The sequence below is a fragment of the Osmia lignaria genome, chromosome 3 (assembly GCF_051020975.1).
Source record: "Osmia lignaria lignaria isolate PbOS001 chromosome 3, iyOsmLign1, whole genome shotgun sequence".
NCBI classification, from domain to species: domain Eukaryota; kingdom Metazoa; phylum Arthropoda; class Insecta; order Hymenoptera; family Megachilidae; genus Osmia; species Osmia lignaria.
Genome location: NC_135034.1, coordinates 11,992,627 through 12,015,521, shown reverse-complemented (window position 1 = coordinate 12,015,521; position 22,895 = coordinate 11,992,627). Strand labels below are relative to the sequence as shown.

Below are 22,895 nucleotides of genomic sequence, written 5' to 3'. Positions count from 1 at the left end.
AGGTGTTTGTATTGGTGGCACAACCGGAGAAGGGATGAATCTATATAAAACAGTAAGTCAAAATTATTGATAACATTTTTTCATATGAGGCTTCATTTCTGCATAAATCGGTGTTGAAACTTTCTTATGTTTTAAATAGACCGCCAAAATATCTCTAGTTCTCTGAATCGACACCAGCCGGCGCTATTGTAGGTTATGCCGGTAATATAACAACACTATCTTATCGTAAGAAGATAAGGAACAGGATAGAACAGAAGGTAAGAAATTTAAAAAAAAACATTAATTTAATTTGATAAAATATAAAAGATGTTTATAAAGTCTTGTCATGAACTACTTATAAATTTACGTATTTCTATAATTCTTGTATGGAACACATTGTATCAAATTGACACTCTTCCTTGTGATCAGGATAAAGTGCTTTCATAATAGATAAGGGACATGGCACATGTAAAGGACAACCTGGTAAATACAGTGGTCTTTCTTGATGCAAGACAAGAACACTGGGAATTCCTGAACAACTGAAACAATAAAAAGATATCAGTCTCAAACAAGGTGATTTATGAATAATGAAAACTTGTAATGAAATAATATTTACTTGTATAAAACAAACGCGATATTGGAAGCGAAGGTGTCTATAACACCAGTTCTCCAAGCTCTACCTTCTGCATACAATGAAAATAAGTCGTGCGTTAAATGCTGATCATCTTTAGCAACTCCTAATAAAGCTAATAATTTTAGAATAGTGCCAGAATGAGTAAAGTATGCCGATACCACTGGCCCCTCAGTTGACCTACAAATTAAGATCAATTTAATATAAAAGAATTTTGTATAAACAAATTTAAAACACAAAACGTATATTTACACAAGAAAATCAAACATATCTCTTAAAGCAGGACATGCTTGTTCATAAGACAATTTATGGCCATATCCATCAATCCAATAGTATTCTAAATCCTCCGTAAACTCGAGTACCTAAAAAGCATTCATTGTAATTATGAATTCGACCAAAATTTTCTGAAAATTTACTTTGAAATCATCTATGGAAAATAATTTACACCACGGTGATTCTGTATTGTCATGCCATGCAGTCTCAAATCCACATATCGTGTACATCAAGTGTGCGATTTCTGAAATTTTATTCAATTGTAGATTTTCCTTTAAAGTATTGTGTTCTGCAGTATATTAACCTTGATCAACTTGATGGCCAATACGTTTTGAGACATTTTGTAACATCTTTCTATAAATTTCACTGTTTATAAATTTCTCTTTTTCTATTTGAGCACTTGGATTTTTATCTACTTCCAATCGCCAACGTTGACACCGTTTATAGAACTAAAAACTTGAAATAAAATGAATGAATAACTGAAGATTGATTGTATTTGAACTGCACAACTGTTAATTACTCTTAATATAGGGTCCTTGTGTTCTGTTTCTGGATACCAGACTTTGTGACTACCATATCTGCCAAATAGTCCAGTGACAAAATTTTTTGCACTTACTTCAGTACGATGTGTAGCAGTGTATTTGAACTGAAATTTAATAAATATGGCGCAAACCTAATTAAAAGTAGAAATACATATAATATTTCTTTACCCTGTAAGTTTGATTATCATAAATTTCTGTCATAAGCGTAGGAAATCTAGCTTGGTATCTTTCTCCAAGATCAATCATTTCATTTTCACCTTCTTCTGTCAATTTCATCATATCATCTTCTGTAAAAGTAATTTTCCATTCTGCAAATGAGGCTGCATCTTCACTTGTAATATCTGTTTTATTCTTTTGATAATTGTCTAAGATAATTTCTTGTAACTTTGGCAGCTTCTCGATCATAGCGGGTACATGTTTTTTACCTGGATATCTTGTACCATGTCTTAGAATCAACCATATCTTTGTTGGACTGCAACCTATATTAATAAAATATCTTTAAATAAAATAAAAAGATTACATGCATAGTCGCATACCTGAATATTCAAAAGGAGAATCATCATGGTTTAATATAAATCTGTATGGTGTTTTTGTTCCCAATCTACATCTGTAATTTTTCCCATATGAAAAACAATTATATGCAAATATATTTATTGTGTTTAACATGAATAACACTAGGATACTTAATATCCACTGCATCGCTTTATTAGTTTTTATGTATGGATCTAAAATACAAAAATTTGAGGGATCAAGAAGTGTCAATTAAAAATTAAATGTATTTATATCTTTTACTTATATGACTTTCTCACATACATGTAAATATGTTTTTTTAATATAATTTTTCTATAATAATTGATAGGTTTATATCTTACAATTAATATTAAACGATTAACAATTTATACATTAACAAAAAACTAAAAATTAGTTTATTTCCAATCATGAATTGGGTTATGTGTATGTTTGAATGTATTGAATAAAACTAAATAAAAACCAGCGTGTTTCATTTAATGAGTGAAGTTGTTCCAAGTTTGTGTTGTTAATAATTATTTGATTGTTGAAATAACAAGACGTAATATTTATTCGAAAAAGCTGAGAATATAGCTGAAATATAATTGAAAATAATCTTGCCCTAATCCTGGCTGGAATGTTGTATACAAAATCGCCTCATTTTCTAACCTCATAAATTTGAATTTTTATACAATCAACAAACAAATACACATTTTCCATTCATATTTATTCTCTGTAATAATACTTTTGTATATTGTTTAAATTTAAGAACAAAATATTTTATTTATAGTTTTTACAGAAGGTATGTTCACGGTAATTGTTGATATGCTATATAAATTTATAAAGTTGTTACTGTAAATATGTATACTGTAATTAATATATTGAATTCTTTTATAACTTAGATGGGAAAAAAGAGAAACATTCAACCTCCTCCTCCACCAGTTCCAGGACGTGTGAAGGTAGAAATAAAAGATGAATTAGGTAATAAACAATATTGATATTCATTTATTTTGATCCTTTGTAGTAGAGCATTGTAGTACATACATTTGTAAAATGACTACATTCTTTTTTTTTTTTCAATAGGTGACAGTGATGTACTTGTTGCAAGAGATCGATTGAAAGGAGCTCTCAGAGAACTGTTGCAACACAGCGATTCAGGTTCATCAGCTGATTCAAGTGAAGAAAGTTCTGCCCAAGATTATAAACACCCAATGAAGAAAATGTAACGTATACAATAATCTTTGTTCTCTACAGTAAATAATGAATATTCATTTTTAGGGATAATATGTATAGATCAAAATCATTGAGTTTCCAACAACAAAGGAAAGTACGACGTCGTCGGCAGGTGCAAGTAGATACTGCATTTCATCATACTTATGTAATGAAATTGTTTGATAGAAGCGTTGATTTAGCACAGTTTCAAGAAGATACACCGCTTTATCCAATATGCAGAGCATGGATGGCTAATCAGCCAAGAAATCCTAATCTTGTACCTAAGTAAGTAAAACAATGATAAAGTTGTAAATATCTAAATATTATTTGTTCATTCATTTTGATTTTCATACATGTATATCTTACGCTATTTAATTCCATTACATTTTCGCATATATTAATATTAACATAATCGTAAATAATGATATTATTCATGAAGTACTACTAAAGGAACTAATAATTTTTTATTACAGAATAACTTAGAAAAAAAAAAAATACTTTATTTTTATTTGTAGAGTGCGCAGTCCAAGTCCGGAAATAGTAAATGAAGTCAATATAAGTAATAATATATTGGATACTAATGGAGAAGTTCGTGATGTTTATTATTTACCTCCTCCACTACCTTGTGAAGAGGCTATACCTAAAAATCGTATACCTTCACCAATCAGTAGACCAAAGGAAGAATTATGTTTAGATTATGTAAGAAAAATTCCGTATTCTCTAATCGATGCGATATTATAATTACTAATTATACTACTTATACTAGGACGGCCAAACTTTAGTATCACGAGAAACATTATTGAGAGAACATAGAGTACATTGGAATGCTGTACGCAAAAAGTGGTATCAACAAGCACATAAGAACGAACAACGTTTCGCGCAGAGTGCACATATACTAAACACTATATATAAAAGGTTTGTATCAAAGATATTGTTGCGAATATATTTAATTATAGACTGGAATCGTGTAAAAATATTTTTCAGATCAAATTCAGTACTGTGAAACATAATTTTATTACAAAACAGTATTTTTGTTTTAGGGCACAATCAGAATTTGAGTAGCCTATTCATGGCAGTAATAGCTACTGTCAATTATCATATAAATATTTTTTCTTTCTATACTTTTTCTAAACATATTTTATTTTATACGTATAATTATACCTGTTGTATTATCGTAGAAATATACCTTTTTATTACAATATAATTAATATATTGTTCAGAACAATTATTTCAAGTTCTAACAAAAATTCTGTGAGAAGCAATAATTTATCTTTGGAATTGAAAGTTTTTCAGAGCAATGATATGTACTATAAGTATGTTTGATTTTCGATAAATTCGTGCATTAACAACAGGTTGATCGCTGCTTTTTTTTTTTTATTTCATACACATAATTTGTATTAAATATCTTCAACGAAATTACTTGCCTATATAACGAATAAACTTTAAAGAATAAATAACATACTTTTATTACATCACTACTACCCTTAATAAATCGAAACGCTACTTACAATTATTTTATCACGGGTATAAAAAGGAACTTGGAATAGTTTTTAATTGCCCGAACATTAAAAAAGGCAGTTTTTAGTAGATCGTTACATAGAATTAATTAAAATATTAATCTGATATATATATAAATTTCTATAGCTAGAAATCTCTTCCAGATGAAAATTTAATACTAGGAGAAAGGACAAAACCAATAATTATTGAAGGCTTGAGAATTACAAGCTTTTTATTTGAGATATTGACAGTCGTAACTTACAGTACGTACTTTCAACGATGCCCCCCCCCCCAACTAATGTCATTTGATTTTGAATTGGATTTGAGACTCAAAAATATTCTGATTATTAATCAGAGCAATTGTAATTTTCAAGACTTCTAACCATTACATTACCATGTTCCACCATACCATTACAACTTTCTTTCATATAAAACGTAGCTAAGAAATAAATAACATAAGTTAAATCATTTACTTTCATAGTTAGTGCTACAATTATTTCCAGCACTTTCATCTGACTTCGTAGCTATATATACACATATATATATGTATATTGCTTTTTGATGTACGAATCGTAGGAAATGATTTCATGCTCGACAGCATCACGTTGTCGGAAGATTATCGTAGATGTGGAAGTATACTTTAATGAAATGTTTAAGTGGCTATTGCACGTTATCAAGTTCATTTATCTGTTAGAGATAATTCCAACACTTGCCGAAACGTTTCTTCTTCTAACAATCGACGCTGCTCTTCTTCTAATTGTTGTTGCTCGGAAAGTCTTAATGCCAATCTTAATTGTTCTGCTGTGTCTTCGAGAGAATCAGCATCTTCTATATCATTCGTTTTATTAGAGTTACTTCGACCGCTGGCACACCCAGCAGTATTCTCCTGGTATAGCGCTAGACTTGCTTGGATAGCTCTAGATTAAACAAAAAGATAAAAATTTATAATTGAAATCAAAAGTTTGCAGAGTAACATTATTCTAAGTACTTTAAAGTACAAAAAAAAATTAAAAATGAACCACCGATTATATAAAAAGAAATGAACCCTTTCAAGTTAAACTTTTCTTCTAACATGTACTTTTGTTTCTTTTACATGTGTAAAAATGTTTGTTCATATTTTCTAAATATCCCTCGGTAAAAATAATACAATACAGCCTAAGAGTATTTTTATGCAACTAATATTTGTAACAATTCTTCACCCACCTTCCTGAATTTGAATTGTCGAGCAAGAACACATGCAAAATAAATGATTTAAAACTGTTCAAACAAAAATAAAATATCTGAAATAACATTGCTGTGGATGATACTTTCCACGTACCTTTGTAGTTGCCTTTCTTCTTCTGTCGTCATGTTAGGAGTCGTAGGTCGAGATGGTTTTTGGGCTCTTAAAGCTTCCCATATGTCAACCTGAATAGTTGAGATTAATTAAAATTTAAGTTGCAAAATTGTATAGAAATTAAAGACTCCTACCTCGTCACGTTCGCTTCCAACTTCTAGTAAACTTTGTTGAATAGCAAATTGTAACAGATCATCTTCTTCTTCCATACTAAACTGAGTCCGAACTTCAGCACCTATTTAATAATTATTATTAAACAATAAAATAAAAATTTTCTGTCAAGTGTAGACTTGATAATTTTCTTCGTTTATGAGGATTAAACATACCCAGTTTTACATATCCCACTGGAGCTTCAAAACAAATATCGTCAACTAAACAAGTCATTCTATTCGTTTCTTGTAAATGCCCCACGTGTGCTACTTCTTGATCCATGCCAAAAATATTTCCAAATGTTATCCTTGCATTTAGTATATGAAACAGAGGAATTTCTATAAACGAAAGAAATTTTAATTCATTGTTTTTAACGTATCTTTTAAAGGAGAATGAATTTAAAGGCTTACCAATCTTAACAGGAAATCCAGCGGGTAATTGCATTTGGATAAAATCTTTTAATTTTGCAAAATGTGAACTAGATATTGCCATTAGATCGACAATTGGTATAATTTGTTCTTGAAGACTTAATGGATATTCTTCACTTAGCCATAAAGTTGCCTGTGAATTGCATTCGAGTGTTAATAATACATGTTAGATAACAATATTACTCAAATATTTGCTTATTTATAATACCTTAAATTTCTGAATTTTTGTATTAACTTCTTTTGGTCTACCTATATCTCTTCCATTTAAATCAACATCTGGGTCAAAATACTCTTCAGCTGTGATATTACAGGGATTTCCAACGTTGCTATATTCTTCCTAAAATATACAGTTTAACATATAAATTTTACAAAAATCGTATATTGTATATAATAACAGATTTAAGAAAGAACAATTACACTAGTAGTTGCACTAATACTGTTCTCTTGTTGTTGTTCCGCTATGCTAAGAAATGACTGAAGAGGCGTACGAGGGGCACGAGCCCTTGCTTTATCGGGCTCGGATAAATGTTCTAATCGAGTTTTTGTTATTAATTCTACGTTACTTGCACTAAAAACCTTGCATTCATGTCCATTTACCATTTCACTTTTATCAGAACGCCAGCCCCATAAACCAGCTTTATTGCTAAAAGAAATACATATAATTTTATATAAATAAATATAATTCAGAAGTAATTATACATTTCAAAATGATATAATTACCGTTCAAAACTAATCTTTTCAGTATCTATATATGTAGTAACTATCGGATTTGTAAGCCGAGCTAATACACCCTCTTCCGCTGGTTCCATTAGTTGAATGTTATCAGCATCAATGAGTTTCATATGCTCCACATACACTTTTCTTGTTTCATGATCTACTTCCATCATTGTTGCTCCGTCATCTATACGAACAAATTTTATTTTTATATCGTTGAAATAATTATTCGTGAAAAGATTTAAAAATACTTAGAACCTCCCACATTATTCTACGTTACAGAGTTTGAATTATTCTTGTATTTCTATACTACTAATTGCAACTCTAAAAATCTTTTCTGAAGTATTTTACAATATACAGAACTACTTATCAATTACTTATTTTGATAAATTTACATACAGTGTTATAAATATTACTGTTATTTCTATAATTACACAGTGTCCACACTTACCCCTTAAAGCATCAATTTATTCTATTAAGCACTTTAAAAATAATAAAATTGCAAAGAAATGATAACAACAGAAACATAAATAAAAATAAATAGATAGAATGAGTCTATGAAAGAAAAGTTTTGCTACTTCATATAAATTAAATTTTATCTACATTTTTATACATCATATTATTAGGTGTAAAAATAGTTCTGTCACCTGACTCTTGTCCCACCATACTGAATACATAACTCCGTTCACATCTAATTGCCACAGGTACATTTGATGCAGCTTGCATTTAATATATACAATTAAAAAATAAATAAAAGAATCTACTATTAATATAAAAGGAAATACACTGAACAAAAAGCCTGAAGATTGAAATAAACTTAAGAAATATTAATTTTACATGCCGAGTAACAATACTTTCGATACTTACTTTGTCCTTTAAAAACGTAACTACGATTCCCGCGTTGCCAATTAGCGTGATCAAATCCCAATAAAGTGGTATCGATTCTCACGTTACTGCCCTGTTTATATACTTTATAAGTGTCGCTAGGGCACATTTTAGAGGCAAGAGGAACTAATAATAGATAAAATGTTAGTTTTGCATTTGTAACCAAAAATAAATGGGGAAATTACACATTTTTATAGTTACCCCAACTAGTAAACTCCCATTTCATTTCTACATAAAAGTCAGGAGCCTGAAAACATTATTTAATATTACATATTTCTTCCATACCATTATATATTTCACTTTTTTTTTCTAATAAACCTACTTGTTTAAGTTTATGAAGCAATTCTGGAATACCAGCTGCTCGATTACAATATCTTTGATAATCTCTACGTGCTAGCACCATTTGTAGCAATTCAGGATTTCCTGTGCCAACTGCTTCTTGTACCACTATAATAACGACAAAGTTAAAATCAAAATACCGATTGATCTAAAGATTTAATATATGAAATTATTACCAGTCCATCCTTGAGTATTTTCTGTATTAACATTAGCATCGTGTTGCAATAACACTTCAACACAATCGGTATAACCCAAAGTTACGGCTAGCATCAACGGTGTTCTTCCTCTGTTATCAACCTTTTCAATATCATGCTAAAAAATAATTTTTTATTACATTATAATATTATATATGAGAGATACCTATATATGTTAGAATTAATAATCAATGTTATAATTCTTTTATAAGCCTTATCATATCGAACCATATATATATTCAAACTATAATATCAAAAGTTCCAAGTCACTGTACATTTATGGTTTCCCGCTTGTATAAGGCTTCATTCATGAAGTTTTCTGATAGCATTCTAAATTATTTATTTCAGTTGCTATTACAAGTAATTAATATTCACATAGTTTACTTTGAATCTTAGTAATTAACTCAACGAATAATTGATATAAACAGGTAGAAATACTACTTATTTTTTCCCCTACTAATAAACATATGTTTATCATGTATAAATCTTCATTACTTAATCACTGTCATTAGCTAAGTATTCCAATATCAATAGGATACAAATAATCATTCATCATATTCATTTTATTAAAAGAAAAAAAAAACAACTGATATATACTTATTTCTCAAGTCTTTATTGTTGCCTTTTTGTTTAACAATAAGTACAACCGCTGATAACACTATAACAGATTAAAAAATTGAATGACATTTTCTGTTTTACAAACCAGTTTCGAAGATAATTCCTCTTCGAGTTCTACATAGTTGTTATTCCACACGAGCCAATGCAACGGATAAGTCTTTTGTATCGTATCTATATTCACCATTTCTATAAGATCTCGTTAACGGTAACATGTAACAAGAGCAATTATTATAAATTCCACGATTCAAACACACAACACGGAATTTCATCTAGAGAATACATGTCACCGAAACGAAGAGGTAGCGAGTGAACATGATTATTCATCGACCGGATAAGACAACTAGATAAGAAACTTCGAATCTCATATTGAATACAACGAGGGAAGATGCAAGTGGCGCTTATAATATCTAACAAACGTTCTGAAAACCATAATTTATTTATTCATTTTTTATACTGCAGTTCACGAGAGATCATACCTAACTCACGCAGCTCGCTAGGTCTAGGGAGATTTTTAATAACGTGTGTGATTCCCCTCTACAGCTTGCTTCTTACTTTGCGATCATATAAATGGTGGGCAGAAATATATGACGTGCGATAACTGATAACCGGTGATGGTATGATAAATATACAAGATATAATTGAAATGAAATTGAAAGAATTTTGAATATAGAAAATAATTTTCGTGTAATGAAGGGAAGATGAATCAAGAATGAAAAATTGCAAAATTTTCTGTCCACAGGTTATATATTCGCGGGTTTCCGACCGGTGTTGAGCGCATGCGCATTACCATAGATTATAAAGTATATATAACCGAAACACAGTCATATGCGCAAAAACGAGCGAAAACTCGTCATCTAGTAAGTATGGTCTCTCGTGAACTGCAGTATAGACATTATAATTCATAATTTTAAAAAAATCATATTTGATAAATGATCTACAGCAGGGAAAAATCAATATATATGTACATAACTAAGCTGTGTGGTTGGATTTCTTGGAAGAAACAACAGGTAGTAAAATTTCTAACTTAATTCATTACAATTGGAGTTTATTCAAATGGTAATAATTTTAAATGTAATTTTAGGTAAATTAAAGAGGTTATTAGAAATGTAACAAAAAAAAGGACGCTTTTATGAACGTTCCAGTATCGCTCGAATCAGTGACTCTTGTATCTGTAGTCGCTGCTCGAATGAACGTGCTGAAATCCCGGATTGTCGGGCACCGATTGACGTCACTGATAGGCGGCCAAGATGGTTGTCAATGTTGATAAGTGGTTTGGTTACATGGAGAATCAGTGATAAAGCCGCGACCGATAGGAGGCCGATGCGAAAGAAATTATGCCTGTAAAATAGAAATTAGATTCGCGTTGAACGAAACAAGGGGTCGTCATCGTGGCGCGGGATGGCGGACGGCGAGGATGCGGAACTAGAAATCCGTCGAGCCTTAGATGTCGTTCAATCCATGATTGACATCTCTGCTGATCGACTTGAAGGTTTGAGGACCCAATGTTCGACCAGTGCTGAACTAACTCAACAGGAAATTCGGACGCTTGAGGTACTCTCTCAAGCACTGTCGTCACCCCGCATTGTTCCTCCTTCCTTCCTTTATTATCTTTAGAACGATCGCCTTGACCTCGTGAAAGGCTGTTTCATGAATGTCAACAAGTTGCAAATGCATTTATTTATTAACTAGAAATTTATACCTGTCTACACGTTGACAGTACATGCATGGAAATCTTTTAATATCTTTATTTTGTTAATATCGCTACTTGTCTCTTGTATTTGTAATAGTGATTTCAGTAGTAATGAAAGAAATATATCATATTTACTGTAACAGTATGATTTTGAATGCTTTCAAGAGATTTGTTCAAGGATAGGTTCAATTTGTATGAAATTAACTTATTATGATATTAACAAGATTGTGGTCCTTTCGAAGGCCTATATTTAATTTTATTATTTATGTTATTTAAATGTATTATAGGGGAAGCTTATAAAATTATATTCAAAGCAACTTGTAACCAAAGCCAAACTGGCTTTAGAAGAATCGTTACCTCCAGAAATGAAACAATATCCATCTTTGCAACAATGGTTACGGGTAGTAGGACTTACTAAAGAATCTATACAGGTATAAAGAATATTCTATTTGAATATTTTAATAGAATGTTTTAATAGACGTCTACATTAACTACAAATTTCAGATGATTTGTTCTAAAGCTAACTCGCTTGAAGCTCTCAAAGAAAAATCTGAACATGAACTAGGTAGTATGTTGGGTGAAAGTAACGTTAAACACGAGGAAGAACTTCGTAGACTTTGTAGGGCATTACACAATCTTCGTCGATATATGGGTAAGCAAGTATTTCATACAGTAGTATTTATACATTAAGATGTGTATTTTACCTAATAATTCGCTTTAGATGTTCTTCTAAGAGGGGATATGGATAACAGTGATATGAATTTGTATTGGGATTCCTGGGATAGACATCATTTACGTACTGGAGCCTCTCCTAGGCCAGCTCGATCCCGTACAACAAGATGTTCTGTTCCTTCAGAAGACAGCATTCCATATCATAATAACAACAATCTTCACAGTGATATGTTAGCACAAGCTTCTTCCATTACGTCTTTATTATCAACTAGTCCCCCTTCTACTCCTCTTTTACAAAGACCAGGATGTGGTAAATAAATTAGTAAATAAATTAGTAAAATGTTAAAACATTCTTCTAACTAATGAAGGATTCTATTTTTATAATAATAGGAATTAAGTTTCCAACAACTCCGCCTCCTTGTAAAAAGCATCAGATAGGTTTACAAAACACGATATCACAACCGGAAGTGTTTCCTTTAACTAAGTCAAAATCTCACGAATCGCAATTGGCAAACCGACTTGAAAATGGGGATTCAGCTTCAAGGTAATAATTTACTTCTAAATAATTCTTGTTTATAAAGTTTAAAGGTATACATTGTTTTGATGATTTTGTAGTTGTGGCAATGATCCTGTTAGTTGTGCAGGAAGAAGAAATCGCCTACCTACAGAACCAGGATCTTGCAGCAGTAATGCAGACATTGCAGGGGAAAGTCTCTTGCTAAATAGTAATAGTCCTATTAAGTCACCACCTTATTCTAGTGCTGAAAGTGATGATAACAGTTTCAAGGGAACAGGTAAATATATATATATCACTATTATTAAAAAAGAAAAACTGTAATTTTGTAATTAAAATTATTTACAGTAACAAGTCTCCAAGTGCCAAAGTCACCACGTACGCCAACAGTAACCCGCGGAATGGGCCATATAATTGCTCATCGCTTTACCAAAACATTTAAAATGATGACAACCTGCGATTACTGTGAGAAGCAAATGTTTATAGGCACTGGTTTGAAATGCAAAGAATGTAAATATAAATGTCACCGTGATTGTGAATCTAAAGTACCACCATCTTGTGGCCTACCTCAAGAACTCTTTGATGAGTTTAAAAGAAGTGTACAAGGTGACAGTATGTATAAACATTTTAAATGAAACAATCATTATCATAACGAATTCTAAATAAAATAATATCTTTTAGGTATGGTAAATGTTTCTCCGATATTAAGCAAACCTGGTATAACATCTCCTAATCACCATAATTCAAATTTATTGAGCTCTTTGAATCGAAGAGATCGTAAACGATCGCATCCACATTCTTCTATGAATATACCTTTTCAGGTATGTTATTTATAAGTTTGAAACGTGAATTATAATTTGACTAATTTATATTTATCAGGGCGCGGATTCTAGTTCAAATACCTCGAGCTGCAACAGCTCAACGCCTTCTAGTCCAGCTTTGTTACCTGCCAATACTAGCCAAACCCCACAGGCACCTGCCAAACAACAGTTCCATTTTCCAGGTATTTATATCATTATACAGTGGCCGGTCAATAATTCCTAGAGCTTTGGAATCAAGCATTCTTTAGAGACAGGGGAATTAGCAAGCGCCTATCGTATATTGTATTGCAATAACTCAGCATTTTACTATAATTTCATTGCAGATGTTGTGCTTAATGACAAAGGTGTTACATTGGAGACTCACCGACTCGAAGGTACGACTATATCAAGTGATAGCGAAAGAACAGTGAGTGTTTCTGGATCTGGCAGTGTTAGCACAGATTCCGAACGAACTCCTGTTAGAGTTGATTCTCAAGATTCTCAAGTTTCTGACGGAGAACCAGGAGATAGTCGTTGGCCACGACAAAATAGCGTATGTAACTTAATAGGTAATTTGATGTTTGATTATGATATCTAATCGAATTGAATGTCATAGTTATCGATGCGAGAATGGGACATTCCTTACGATGAACTGAAAATTGGAGAACCTATAGGTACTGGGAGATTTGGTACTGTGTACAGAGGCTATTGGCATGGTAATGTTGCAATTAAGGTCCTGAACATGGACTATTATTTAGATGATGATAAAACACTGGAAGCGTTCAAGTTAGAGGTACTTATAAACATATCTCTTATTATCTGAACTTTATTATAATAAGTTTTATTAAAAATAGAAAGATCAATAATGTATTATATTATTATATCCAGGTGGCTACATTCCGAAAAACGAGACACGAAAATCTAGTTTTATTTATGGGAGCTTGTATGAAGCCTCCTCGCTTGGCGATAGTGACTAGTATGAGCAAAGGCATGACTCTTTACACTCATATTCATTTGCGTAAAGATAAATTTAATATGAATAAAACCACTATCATCGCTCAACAGATTTCTCAGGTACATATAAATAAATATTTTGTATAAAATTTCTGTTAATCTTGACACGTACAATTTTTTTATAGGGAATGGGATATCTTCATGCTCGTGGTATAATTCATAAAGATCTCAAAAGTAAAAACATATTTTTAGAAAATGGAAAAGTTGTAATAACAGATTTCGGTTTGTTCAGTGTTACAAAGCTTTGTTACGGAAATAGGCAAGTTTTGTATTTCGAGGAATATTCAATGTAATATACTATATATTTCTTACTTTTTTCTTTTAAACAGAAAAGGAGATGGACTGAGTATACCACCTGGCTGGTTATGTTATTTAGCTCCTGAAATTGTTCGACGACTGAAACCGCAACAAAATCGGGATCAGGAAGAATTACCTTTCTCAGAAGCTTCCGACGTTTATGCATTTGGGTTGGTAAAAAGTTATGTTTAATTTTCTATATTTGTAATGTATCTAAAGAGATACTTTATTATAGCACCGTATGGTATGAACTTTTATGCGGTGAATGGCCCTTTAAAGGACAACCTCCTGAAGCAATTATTTGGCAAGTTGGCAAAGGAATGAAACAAACTTTAGCTAACTTACAAGCTTCCCGTGATGTAAAGGTATACAGAAATCATGTTTTATTAATAATTTTTATAGTTATGGTTTTATTGTTATTTATACTTATTGAAATAATTGTTGTAATATTTGTATGCGTTCATAGGACATTTTAATGCTTTGCTGGTCATTCCATGCAGAAAATCGGCCCGACTTCGCAAAATTGTTAACTACTCTGGAAAAGCTGCCTCGCAAAAGGTTAGCACGTAGTCCTTCTCATCCTATACATCTTTCTCGTTCCGCAGAATCCGTGTTTTGAATAAATTTAAGTCTATTTAAATACACTGTTGTTCTCGTAGTGTAAATATAGAGCTGTGCAACTATTGCCAGATCTTTGTTCGTGAAAGGTAAAATAAAAATAATCACTGAAAGGTTCATTTGTCTTCTTTAATTAAAAAAAAAAAATTATTAAAATCGATGATCTTTTAATATTTCAATAACGTTTTTCATTTTACACACAGAACTTGCATGAGAATAAGTAACAAATTTATAATATAAAATAATAAAATACTGAATTTAAGATAAATTATAATACATAAGAAAAGGATGAATGATTGACCATGTTAGCAATTATTATCCATTGCATACTTTTTGTAATTCTTGTAATTGTCTTCGAAGGTGAGCAGCGCGTAATTTATTTAAAGCTATTCTTTTCTCAAATGTTAATACCAAAGGCTTAGTAATTATGTCCGTGATGTGCACCAATGACCGTGTTCTCACTGGAATTAGTAATTGAATTTACTTTCTATTTATAGCAATTAATAAATATTAAGGCAATTAAACTAACCAGCATTATTGTGTATGCTGGCAAGAATATCCTGGTGATTTTTGTACGTTTTCGCCATCTCTTCTTCTTCTTGAACCAAAATTTTTAATAAATCTGTCATAGTCTAAAAAAATATATTAAATATTTATGATTAGAGTCACGTATCAAACTTAATATATACTTGTTATTTAAAATCCCTACTTTTAAACATATCTTCGATATTATTGGAGTGTATACAATTTCCAATGGAATTTCTCTTGCTTCATCATTGTGAGATTGAAAACAAGTCAAAGAAATTTCTTGTTCCTACAAAAATACAACTTTGTTTATTCGTTTAAAACAATGTTTAATAATCTTTATTTACCTTAGATTCTTTACTTTCTGAAAATACTGAAAATATCAAACCTACAAAACCAATGTCCATCAACTGGTAGCTTGCTTGAGTTCTAACATCTAAATAAAGTCTTCTTATTATTCAAGTGTTATGTTTAATAAAATTTTCATAGTTCATAGAATATCAATCTCAATTTACCAACACGCGATGGACAAACTGTAATGTGTGGATGGGAATGATACCATCCAAGAACTCGTACTGGACGTTCTAATACTTCTGTTAACCGTTCTGCTTCGTTAACAGCTTCCGTTAACTGTTCAGGTGAAATCTCTACTCTGTCTCTTTTTTTATCCAAACGTCTCAAGATAATGACTGCTATGATGTTAGCAACACCGTTTACTGTCTAATATAAATTAGAATTAAAGCAATAGATATTTTCTTTTTTATACGCATAAAAATATAGAAAATTGTATGACAGTAAAGTCATAAACGTACATCCCCAAGCAGCAGACCCATTACTTCGAATCTTTCTGTTGACAAAGCATGCTGCAAGCATGTCATATATACATCAGTTTGTAATTCTACTTTTTTTAGTGGGAATGCAGCCATTCTGTAATCTTTGTTTTAACCACAGTGTAGTATTTACAATAAAAATATGGATCCTATAATCAATTATAACATTAATTCTTAACATTAAATAAGTAAGAAATAAACAGTGTTTTTATTCATTAAGCAGATAGGGAGTCGATAAAGAAAAGAAAAAGAAAAATGTAACTTTGTTTATAAGTAAAAGAGAAACACTTCGATTTGTAATGTATACAAACTTCTTAAACACAAATACCAATAGTTTCTATAGAATTCTTTATATATTCAATTTTATAGTTATTGCAAAAGATATTTTAGTAAACAAAGATCAGTGATTACAGATAGTATATAGAAGACTGGACTGGACATGCTTTTCTTCTCAAGGAGTCGTGAATTTGTGCCTTGAGAACGAACGCCATCTGCTTTATCCTAGCATAAAAATCAGAAATACTTCGTACTGCAACAGTCTAACGCACTTTGATGGTAATAACAGATTGCTTCGATATCAAAAACTATACCCCATTACTCATTGTCAGTCAGTGTCTCGAGTATTGAATAAACTCATTAGGAGGACGAACGTGTTGATTTTATTACTCCCGTGTGCATTCTTCACATCCCTGATTCCTTTACATCTCTGCACCCCTTATAAACCTGCATTATTTACATCCAAGTATTCCTTACATCCCTGCTTTCTTGATATCTCTGCATTCCTTACATCACTATATTTCTCACATCCCTGCAGGCTAACCCTATATCACTGCATCCCTTAGATGTCTGCGTCCCTGCATCTCTTACATCTTTGTTTCACTTACATGCCTGAATTCTTTATATTCTTGCGTCGTTTACATCTCCGTAACAGAGCATCCCTTCTTTACAGGTCAAGACCCATCCCTTTCAATTATTAATTATTTTATCCTCCTTTATGGGCCAAGACCCACGCTCCCTAACTATTTCTTATCCTACTCCTCTCTATGGACTAAGGCCTCCCTTGGCAAATATTTATTTCTTCATTCTTTTTATGAGCTTATCCTTATAGCACTGCATCCCTCACATCATTGTCTTCCTTACACCTCCGTATCTTTTACATCCCTCCATCCTTTACATCTCTGCATCCCGTACATCCCTTATGTCCCTGCAACCCTTATAGCACTGCATCCCTCACATCACTGACCTCCTTACATCTCCGTATCTTTTACATCCCTTAATTCTTTACATCCCTCCATCCTTTACATCTCTACATCCCTTATGTCCCTGCAACCCTTATAATAAATATATTACAAAAACTGGTTCGAGTAAAGGTAAGTAAATTTTGAATTTTTGAATTTTCAATTTTTCGCCCTCTAGCGGGAAAAATGTGAACTAAAATCTCGACCTCGAATCAGCGCCATCTGGTTTTAGAAAAAGGAACTAAATCAAGCCGAGATTTTCGCCCTCTAGCGGGAAAAATGTGAACTAAAATCTCGACCTCGAATCAGCGCCATCTGGTTTTAGAAAAAGGAACTAAATCAAGCCGAGATTTTGGCCCTCTAGCGGGAAAAATGTGAACTAAAATCTCGACCTCGAATCAGCGCCATCTGGTTTTAGAAAAAGGAACTAAATCATGCTGAAATTTTGGCCCTCTAGCGGGAAAAATGTGAACTAAAATTTCGACGTCGAGTCAGCGCCATCTGGGGACAAAAAAAGGAACTAAATTTGTAACAATTTCTTACTCAAAAAGAGCTTACGGATATGACGGATGTGAGATATATAAGTGATAAGGGGTTTAAGGGATGCGGGGATGTAAGGGTGCAAAGATGTAAGGAAAACAGGAATGTAAAGGATGCAGTGATGTAAGGGTTGCGGGGATGTAAGGAATGCAGAAATGTAAGGGATGCAGGGATGTAAAGGATACAAGGATACAGTGATTTAGGGAGTAGTCTCTGCGAGGTTCATGAAAAGAATGAAAAAATCAAATAACTGCAAAAGGAAGCCTTGGTCCGTAAAGAATGGGAATAGGATAACTGGGAAGTGTGGTTCCCGCGAGGCCCATAAAGAGAAATAAAATAATAAATAATTAGGAAGTGTGGGTTTGTCCCATGAAGGAGAATAAGATAATTAATAACTGAAAGGGGTGGACTTTAGTCCATAAGGAAGGATAAAATAATAAATAATTGGAGAAAATGAGGCGGGGCTCAGAAGGAGAGATAAAACATTATATATATGTATAAAGCGCAAAAACGTCCGTCCGTGTCACTTTTCAACTTGAGAACTACTAGGGTTTTGATCTGCACTCCTCGGCGATCGCTATAAGACTGAGGAGGTCGCACCTCGTTCTAGGGCAAACCTCTCATATTGGGAAGTAATTACTGTGTTTTGATTTAAGTGTTTGATTAAAATAATTGTTTGACAAACTTGCATTTTAAAAAGACCGCCTAAAATTAAAATCTTTCAAATTCGATCCTAGCACCATCTATACAAAAACGGCTCAAACTACTCAACAAGTTACCGACTGACATTCTTTTATCGAATAGTTTCCGCGGCTTTTGTATAGGTGGCGCTAGGGTCGAAAATTTTAATTTTAGGCGGTCTTTTTAAAATGCAAGTTTGTCAAACAATTATTTTAATCATTTTTCCAGCCTTGTTGGACCTGTAGTGGCTGGTACTGAATAACAAAGCTATATACAGTCACCATACAATTAAAAACATTTATTTCAAAAGAATTTTCATAATGAAGGGATTACTTAATGGTTGTTGTAAACAGAAATTTGGATGAGTTTTATTTATTACAATGGTAAATTGCACTTTACAGAAAATACATACTCTGGTAAATCATGTAATTAGAAAAATTCATATGTTTATTATAGTCTTTATTTAAAAGTAATATGCATGGTTTGAAACAATATGACACAAGAAACTGAAATGAAATCCATGATGGCGACGCTGATCGAATCTAAAGTTTCTTTTTATAAGTGATTTAATATGCATGTAGGATAGTGTATATTCTTATTGTAGGTGTAATTGCAATTGTGTTCTACGAGGGTGAGTATAAAGTATAGAGCATAAAGCTTATACTAATTTAGTAGTATAAGCTCTACCGTGTGAAATGCATCCCCTAAACCTTAATTAATAAGCTCCTAAAACTACATCCATTACTGAAATAAAGACACTTATATACAACAATATCACTTATTACAATGAAAGTAAAACATTTGAACGTTTTTACTCCATATTTTATTGTTGGCACCCGGTGATCCCGAGGTATTGCCAAGTAGGGATACTTTACTGTATATATTTTACCACATACGTAGTTCGCGCATTTGCCACACGGTACGCTCTTTTCCCAAGCTTTCTATTTTAGAAATGGACAGCCACCTTCTCTTATTTGTAAAGCTAGAAATTTTGCGAAGCAATCGCTAAGAGCGGTTCGTTATATACAAGTTCTCTTTTCTCTAAAAATCATTTTGAACAAAGGAACTTTTAACTTTTTACATATTCGTAAGAGTCACGCAAAGTTGTTCCTTTCTAGACTTCACAGTGCAGCAATGTAGACAACCAATACTATAACGAAATCTTTAAAGTTTCAAACAAGTACAACGATTTGGAGGAGGAACTAAGAACTTACGTATTGCACGAGCAAAACTGGAAGTAAAAGTAAACCGTATCTTTCAAAGTTTCTTGACGATCTATAAGCCATTGTAAAACATGTCCGTGACCTTTGCTCAACGCGGTAGGCCGCCACCAAATCCTGCCCAAATACAGAAGGTAAAGAATCCAACACATTAATCTCATAATTGTTTTGTTATTTGCATTACATATCAACATGTTAGCAATAATTTGTTAAATAATTTTTATGATTTATATACTGGTGTAGATGCTTGATGAAAATAGTCAGCTTATACAAACGATACAAGAATATCAAAGCAAAGGAAAACCGCAAGAATGTATACAGTAAGTAAAATTCATGTTCAGCATTTAGATATGTAAAAAGTATATGTTAATATAATAATATATTTGTGATGTAATCTTTCTTCAGGTACCAACAAATGTTACATCGTAATTTAGTATATTTAGCATCGATTGCTGATGCAAACCAAAACATACAAGCTTTATTACCAGTAAGAAATATTATTATGATAATTATGAGTATAATGCATAGTTATACATTTATTAACAATATTTTTACTTGTATAATAAGCCTCCACAAGGAATTCCTAATGGCCCTCAACATGGTATGATAAATCCACAAGGTCTACCCAATGCTCCTGCAGGATCAACCGGGCCTGGAGGAGAGATACCTCCAAATAATCAACCAACATTACCAATGTCAAGTTTTAGCCAAGGACAGCCAATGACACAAGGAGGATACCGTGGCCCTGTAATGCCTGGCCAAGGACCTGCTATAAGTAGTAAGTTTTATTTTGACTTAGAATTCTTTTCCTAAAGCGATATTGTATTTAAATCTATTATTTTGTATTCTTTAAAAGGACCACCTAATGCACCTGGCCCACAACAATACAGAGGACCTCAAGGTTACCCTCAACAACCTTCGCAACAAGGTTATCCTGCTCAATATGCCAATCAGAATTCTGGATCCAATTATCAAGGGCCGCAAGGGTCTGCATATACTCCAGGACAGCCCAATCAATATGGACCACCAAATACATCGCAACAGCAGGGATATAGTACATCGACACAGCCTAACTATGGACCTCCAACTACTGTAAATAGTTATGGCCCTCAACCAGGTGGATATCCACCACCAGGAGGCACTCAGCCTCCCACAGGTTATGGCCCACCACCGCCCAGTCAACAGGGTTATCCGCCTTCTAATCCTTCTCAACAAAACTTTCCATCAAGCGGTCAACAACAACAGCCAGGACAATATGGTAGTCCCAGCCCGCAACCAAATTATCAACAACCTCCATCTCAAGCTCCACCTCAAAATGCATACGGAGGTGGTCAACCTGGAAATTATCCTCCTCCGTCATCTCAAGCATATGCAAATAGCGTTCCACCTCAGAATTACCCAGCTCCTCCTACATCCAGCGCTCAGCCTCCTCAGCCTGGTTCTCAACAAAACACTGGTCCTCAACCTAACTATGGTAATCAACCGAGTCCTGGTCCTGGTGGTACCCAGTACGGTCCAGTTTCTACATCTCCTCCATTCAGCACTGCCTCTGCAAGTGGAGTTAATACTTACGCTCAAAGTAGTCAACCTACAAGCACACCGTCTGCGTCAACTCAAACTTATCCACCGAGTAGTGGTCCACCGCCTACTTCGCAAGGTGGAAGTTACGCTCCTCCGGGTCCTGCTCCATCCGGGTATCCAGTGCATCAGACACCTCATCCGACGTCGCATCCACCGCATCAACCCCCACATCAGTCTCCGCACCAACCTCCTCATGGTCCTCATCAACCACCTCATCAACCATCCCATCAGTCTTCTCATCAGCCTCCTACACATCAATCACCGCATCAACCACAACAGTCTCAACAACAATCTCAGACACCGCCACAGTCGCAACAACAATCTCAAAGTCCTGCGCCAAGTGGATTTCAGCCACCATCAGGACCTCCTCAAGGTCCTGCTCCACCGCCAGGTCCTCAACCACAACCTGGATATGGTCCAGCCACTACTCAGACATACGTACCACCGACCCCGGGTGGACAACCACAGGTAACAACCTTTTAAGATAAAGATTTGTTTATCTAATTATTGTAGATATGTATATTTTATGTTATTTTGAATTGTAGGTATACACTCCTCATCCACCTCAGGGTGGCCAGCATTATGGGCATCCACAGTATCCTCCTCAGAGTTATCCACCACCACCAACAGGACAAGGATATCCCCAGTATCCACCACGGCCACCCGGTGGTCATATGCCTCCTCCTCCTGGACCTCAAGGACCTCCACCACCAAATCAGTACGGAGGTTATGGATATCAACCACCCCCACAATAGAGTATATGTTAATGTAAATTCGTATAATAATCAAATTTAATATAAAAATAATTCAGTTGCAAATTTGTAACAAATGGCATGTAAAATCTTAATTTAATTCTTAATAGCGTATCGTCCAGTGTTACATAATGAGACAAATAATAGAAGATTATATGTGATTAAGGAAAAGTGCTGCTGGAATTTCATTGAAATTATTTAATGTTTATTGAAAAATACTTAAATTTTTGTACACATTGTATCTTCTAGTTTCAAAAATTTCCATTAATTATTTGATTGGAATATTACAGTTTCAATTTCATGCATTCGTGATTACATATTTATATAGGTATATGCAGTGATTTCTATGTAATATTATTTCATATATTAAGGAGGTAAGCTTATTGCAACCATTTAAAAATGTGTAGCTTGGAAATTTCGGTGTGCGTAATACAGCATAAACATATCTGTTACACCGAAATAAAATGTATGAAATAAGATACAACATACACTACCTATTTATGGCTTCCAATGTATACGTTTGCCTTAGAAATAATTTTATATTTACTTACCTAATTTTATATTTTTTTTATTGTCATTAAACAAATTTATGGATTTGCATATTGCTTCTTATCTACT

At 33.1% G+C, this 22,895-nt stretch overlaps 6 protein-coding genes across 19 annotated transcripts; 3 read left to right on the top strand and 3 right to left on the bottom strand.

The window, feature by feature from the left end:
* Window positions 1-298: 298 nt before the first annotated feature.
* On the bottom strand, window positions 299-2,559 carry LOC143308240 (multiple inositol polyphosphate phosphatase 1). Of its 3 annotated transcripts, none has more exons than XM_076693238.1 (9): window positions 2,417-2,559; window positions 1,962-2,150; window positions 1,594-1,904; window positions 1,404-1,529; window positions 1,188-1,332; window positions 1,027-1,127; window positions 863-972; window positions 596-790; window positions 299-518 (listed from the first exon to the last, which is right to left on the bottom strand). In XM_076693238.1, the coding sequence occupies exons 1-9, from the start codon at window positions 2,427-2,429 to the stop codon at window positions 353-355; spliced, it is 1,356 nt and encodes a 451-aa protein (XP_076549353.1). In that variant the 5' UTR covers window positions 2,430-2,559; the 3' UTR covers window positions 299-352. The 3 variants fall into 3 exon arrangements, with proteins under 3 accessions (XP_076549353.1, XP_076549355.1, XP_076549354.1); XM_076693240.1 differs by lacking the exon at window positions 2,417-2,559 and adding an exon at window positions 2,298-2,388; XM_076693239.1 differs by lacking the exon at window positions 2,417-2,559 and adding an exon at window positions 2,239-2,374.
* Window positions 418-4,361, top strand: mip40 (Myb-interacting protein 40). 3 transcript variants are annotated; one of them, XM_076693261.1, is made up of 7 exons: window positions 418-552; window positions 2,835-2,913; window positions 3,016-3,154; window positions 3,211-3,429; window positions 3,660-3,843; window positions 3,911-4,059; window positions 4,185-4,361. In XM_076693261.1, exons 2-7 carry the CDS (start codon window positions 2,835-2,837, stop codon window positions 4,204-4,206), a joined length of 792 nt encoding a protein of 263 aa, XP_076549376.1. In that variant the 5' UTR covers window positions 418-552; the 3' UTR covers window positions 4,207-4,361. The 3 variants fall into 3 exon arrangements, with proteins under 3 accessions (XP_076549376.1, XP_076549375.1, XP_076549374.1); XM_076693260.1 differs by lacking the exon at window positions 418-552 and adding an exon at window positions 2,597-2,734; XM_076693259.1 differs by lacking the exon at window positions 418-552 and adding an exon at window positions 2,607-2,745.
* A 581-nt stretch (window positions 4,362-4,942) lies between these two features.
* On the bottom strand, window positions 4,943-9,649 carry LOC117607995 (ankyrin repeat domain-containing protein 13D). Of its 2 annotated transcripts, XM_076693218.1 has the most exons (14): window positions 9,391-9,649; window positions 8,670-8,805; window positions 8,477-8,601; window positions 8,356-8,401; window positions 8,137-8,280; window positions 7,917-7,988; window positions 7,276-7,456; window positions 6,973-7,198; window positions 6,764-6,892; window positions 6,538-6,688; window positions 6,304-6,465; window positions 6,112-6,212; window positions 5,960-6,048; window positions 4,943-5,558 (listed from the first exon to the last, which is right to left on the bottom strand). In XM_076693218.1, exons 1-14 carry the CDS (start codon window positions 9,487-9,489, stop codon window positions 5,321-5,323), a joined length of 1,899 nt encoding a protein of 632 aa, XP_076549333.1. In that variant the 5' UTR covers window positions 9,490-9,649; the 3' UTR covers window positions 4,943-5,320. The 2 variants fall into 2 exon arrangements, with proteins under 2 accessions (XP_076549333.1, XP_034188267.1); XM_034332376.2 differs by lacking the exon at window positions 7,917-7,988 and having other exon boundaries at window positions 4,948-5,558; window positions 9,391-9,647.
* Window positions 9,650-10,197: 548 nt separating this feature from the next.
* On the top strand, window positions 10,198-14,911 carry ksr (kinase suppressor of ras). Of its 3 annotated transcripts, none has more exons than XM_034332375.2 (17): window positions 10,198-10,312; window positions 10,387-10,856; window positions 11,283-11,426; window positions 11,500-11,647; window positions 11,717-11,977; window positions 12,058-12,211; window positions 12,304-12,461; window positions 12,530-12,793; window positions 12,863-13,002; window positions 13,061-13,184; window positions 13,326-13,534; window positions 13,598-13,774; window positions 13,870-14,055; window positions 14,121-14,254; window positions 14,325-14,462; window positions 14,528-14,657; window positions 14,759-14,911. In XM_034332375.2, exons 2-17 carry the CDS (start codon window positions 10,704-10,706, stop codon window positions 14,909-14,911), a joined length of 2,673 nt encoding a protein of 890 aa, XP_034188266.1. In that variant the 5' UTR covers window positions 10,198-10,312; window positions 10,387-10,703. The 3 variants fall into 3 exon arrangements, with proteins under 3 accessions (XP_034188266.1, XP_034188264.1, XP_034188263.1); XM_034332373.2 differs by having other exon boundaries at window positions 12,283-12,461; window positions 12,530-12,787; XM_034332372.2 differs by having other exon boundaries at window positions 10,200-10,312; window positions 12,283-12,461.
* LOC117607996 (lys-63-specific deubiquitinase BRCC36) lies at window positions 14,880-16,748 on the bottom strand. Of its 5 annotated transcripts, none has more exons than XM_034332378.2 (7): window positions 16,677-16,748; window positions 16,248-16,414; window positions 15,951-16,155; window positions 15,783-15,871; window positions 15,620-15,724; window positions 15,440-15,542; window positions 14,880-15,371 (listed from the first exon to the last, which is right to left on the bottom strand). In XM_034332378.2, the coding sequence occupies exons 2-7, from the start codon at window positions 16,359-16,361 to the stop codon at window positions 15,226-15,228; spliced, it is 762 nt and encodes a 253-aa protein (XP_034188269.1). In that variant the 5' UTR covers window positions 16,362-16,414; window positions 16,677-16,748; the 3' UTR covers window positions 14,880-15,225. The 5 variants fall into 5 exon arrangements, with proteins under 5 accessions (XP_034188269.1, XP_034188271.1, XP_034188268.1 ...); XM_034332380.2 differs by having other exon boundaries at window positions 15,828-15,871; window positions 16,577-16,716; XM_034332377.2 differs by having other exon boundaries at window positions 16,577-16,715.
* A 2,467-nt stretch (window positions 16,749-19,215) lies between these two features.
* Window positions 19,216-22,877, top strand: LOC117608101 (uncharacterized). Of its 3 annotated transcripts, none has more exons than XM_034332698.2 (7): window positions 19,216-19,355; window positions 19,843-20,078; window positions 20,188-20,264; window positions 20,350-20,431; window positions 20,512-20,722; window positions 20,801-21,993; window positions 22,071-22,877. In XM_034332698.2, exons 2-7 carry the CDS (start codon window positions 20,019-20,021, stop codon window positions 22,278-22,280), a joined length of 1,833 nt encoding a protein of 610 aa, XP_034188589.1. In that variant the 5' UTR covers window positions 19,216-19,355; window positions 19,843-20,018; the 3' UTR covers window positions 22,281-22,877. The 3 variants fall into 3 exon arrangements, with proteins under 3 accessions (XP_034188589.1, XP_034188590.1, XP_034188588.1); XM_034332699.2 differs by lacking the exon at window positions 19,216-19,355 and adding an exon at window positions 19,629-19,738; XM_034332697.2 differs by lacking the exon at window positions 19,216-19,355 and having other exon boundaries at window positions 19,650-20,078.
* Window positions 22,878-22,895: the final 18 nt, after the last annotated feature.

What these genes read in the sequence shown, in the direction of transcription:
- LOC143308240 (XM_076693238.1), bottom strand. An exon ending in GATATGTTTGATTTTCTTGT is followed by an intron (nt 791 to 862) that starts GTAAATATACGT and finishes CTTAATTTGTAG; the next exon opens with GTCAACTGAGGGGCCAGTGG. An exon ending in ATCGCGTTTGTTTTATACAA is followed by an intron (nt 519 to 595) that starts GTAAATATTATT and finishes TTATTGTTTCAG; the next exon opens with TTGTTCAGGAATTCCCAGTG.
- mip40 (XM_076693259.1), top strand. An exon ending in AAGAATTATGTTTAGATTAT is followed by an intron (nt 3,844 to 3,910) that starts GTAAGAAAAATT and finishes TACTTATACTAG; the next exon opens with GACGGCCAAACTTTAGTATC. An exon ending in CTAAACACTATATATAAAAG is followed by an intron (nt 4,060 to 4,184) that starts GTTTGTATCAAA and finishes TTTTTGTTTTAG; the next exon opens with GGCACAATCAGAATTTGAGT.
- LOC117607995 (XM_076693218.1), bottom strand. Translation starts at nt 9,489, where the DNA reads ATGGTGAATATAGATACGATACAAAAGACTTATCCGTTGCATTGGCTC. An exon ending in TTACGTTTTTAAAGGACAAA is followed by an intron (nt 7,989 to 8,136) that starts GTAAGTATCGAA and finishes ATTAAATGCAAG; the next exon opens with CTGCATCAAATGTACCTGTG. An exon ending in AGTGGGATATGTAAAACTGG is followed by an intron (nt 6,213 to 6,303) that starts GTATGTTTAATC and finishes ATTATTAAATAG; the next exon opens with GTGCTGAAGTTCGGACTCAG.
- ksr (XM_034332372.2), top strand. Translation starts at nt 10,704, where the DNA reads ATGGCGGACGGCGAGGATGCGGAACTAGAAATCCGTCGAGCCTTAGAT. An exon ending in ACAACAGTTCCATTTTCCAG is followed by an intron (nt 13,185 to 13,325) that starts GTATTTATATCA and finishes ATTTCATTGCAG; the next exon opens with ATGTTGTGCTTAATGACAAA. An exon ending in AAGCTTCCCGTGATGTAAAG is followed by an intron (nt 14,658 to 14,758) that starts GTATACAGAAAT and finishes ATGCGTTCATAG; the next exon opens with GACATTTTAATGCTTTGCTG.
- LOC117607996 (XM_034332378.2), bottom strand. Translation starts at nt 16,361, where the DNA reads ATGGCTGCATTCCCACTAAAAAAAGTAGAATTACAAACTGATGTATAT. An exon ending in AGTTTGTCCATCGCGTGTTG is followed by an intron (nt 15,872 to 15,950) that starts GTAAATTGAGAT and finishes GACTTTATTTAG; the next exon opens with ATGTTAGAACTCAAGCAAGC. An exon ending in CAGCATACACAATAATGCTG is followed by an intron (nt 15,372 to 15,439) that starts GTTAGTTTAATT and finishes TACTAATTCCAG; the next exon opens with TGAGAACACGGTCATTGGTG.
- LOC117608101 (XM_034332698.2), top strand. Translation starts at nt 20,019, where the DNA reads ATGTCCGTGACCTTTGCTCAACGCGGTAGGCCGCCACCAAATCCTGCC. An exon ending in ATCCTGCCCAAATACAGAAG is followed by an intron (nt 20,079 to 20,187) that starts GTAAAGAATCCA and finishes ATACTGGTGTAG; the next exon opens with ATGCTTGATGAAAATAGTCA. An exon ending in CCAAGGACCTGCTATAAGTA is followed by an intron (nt 20,723 to 20,800) that starts GTAAGTTTTATT and finishes ATTCTTTAAAAG; the next exon opens with GACCACCTAATGCACCTGGC.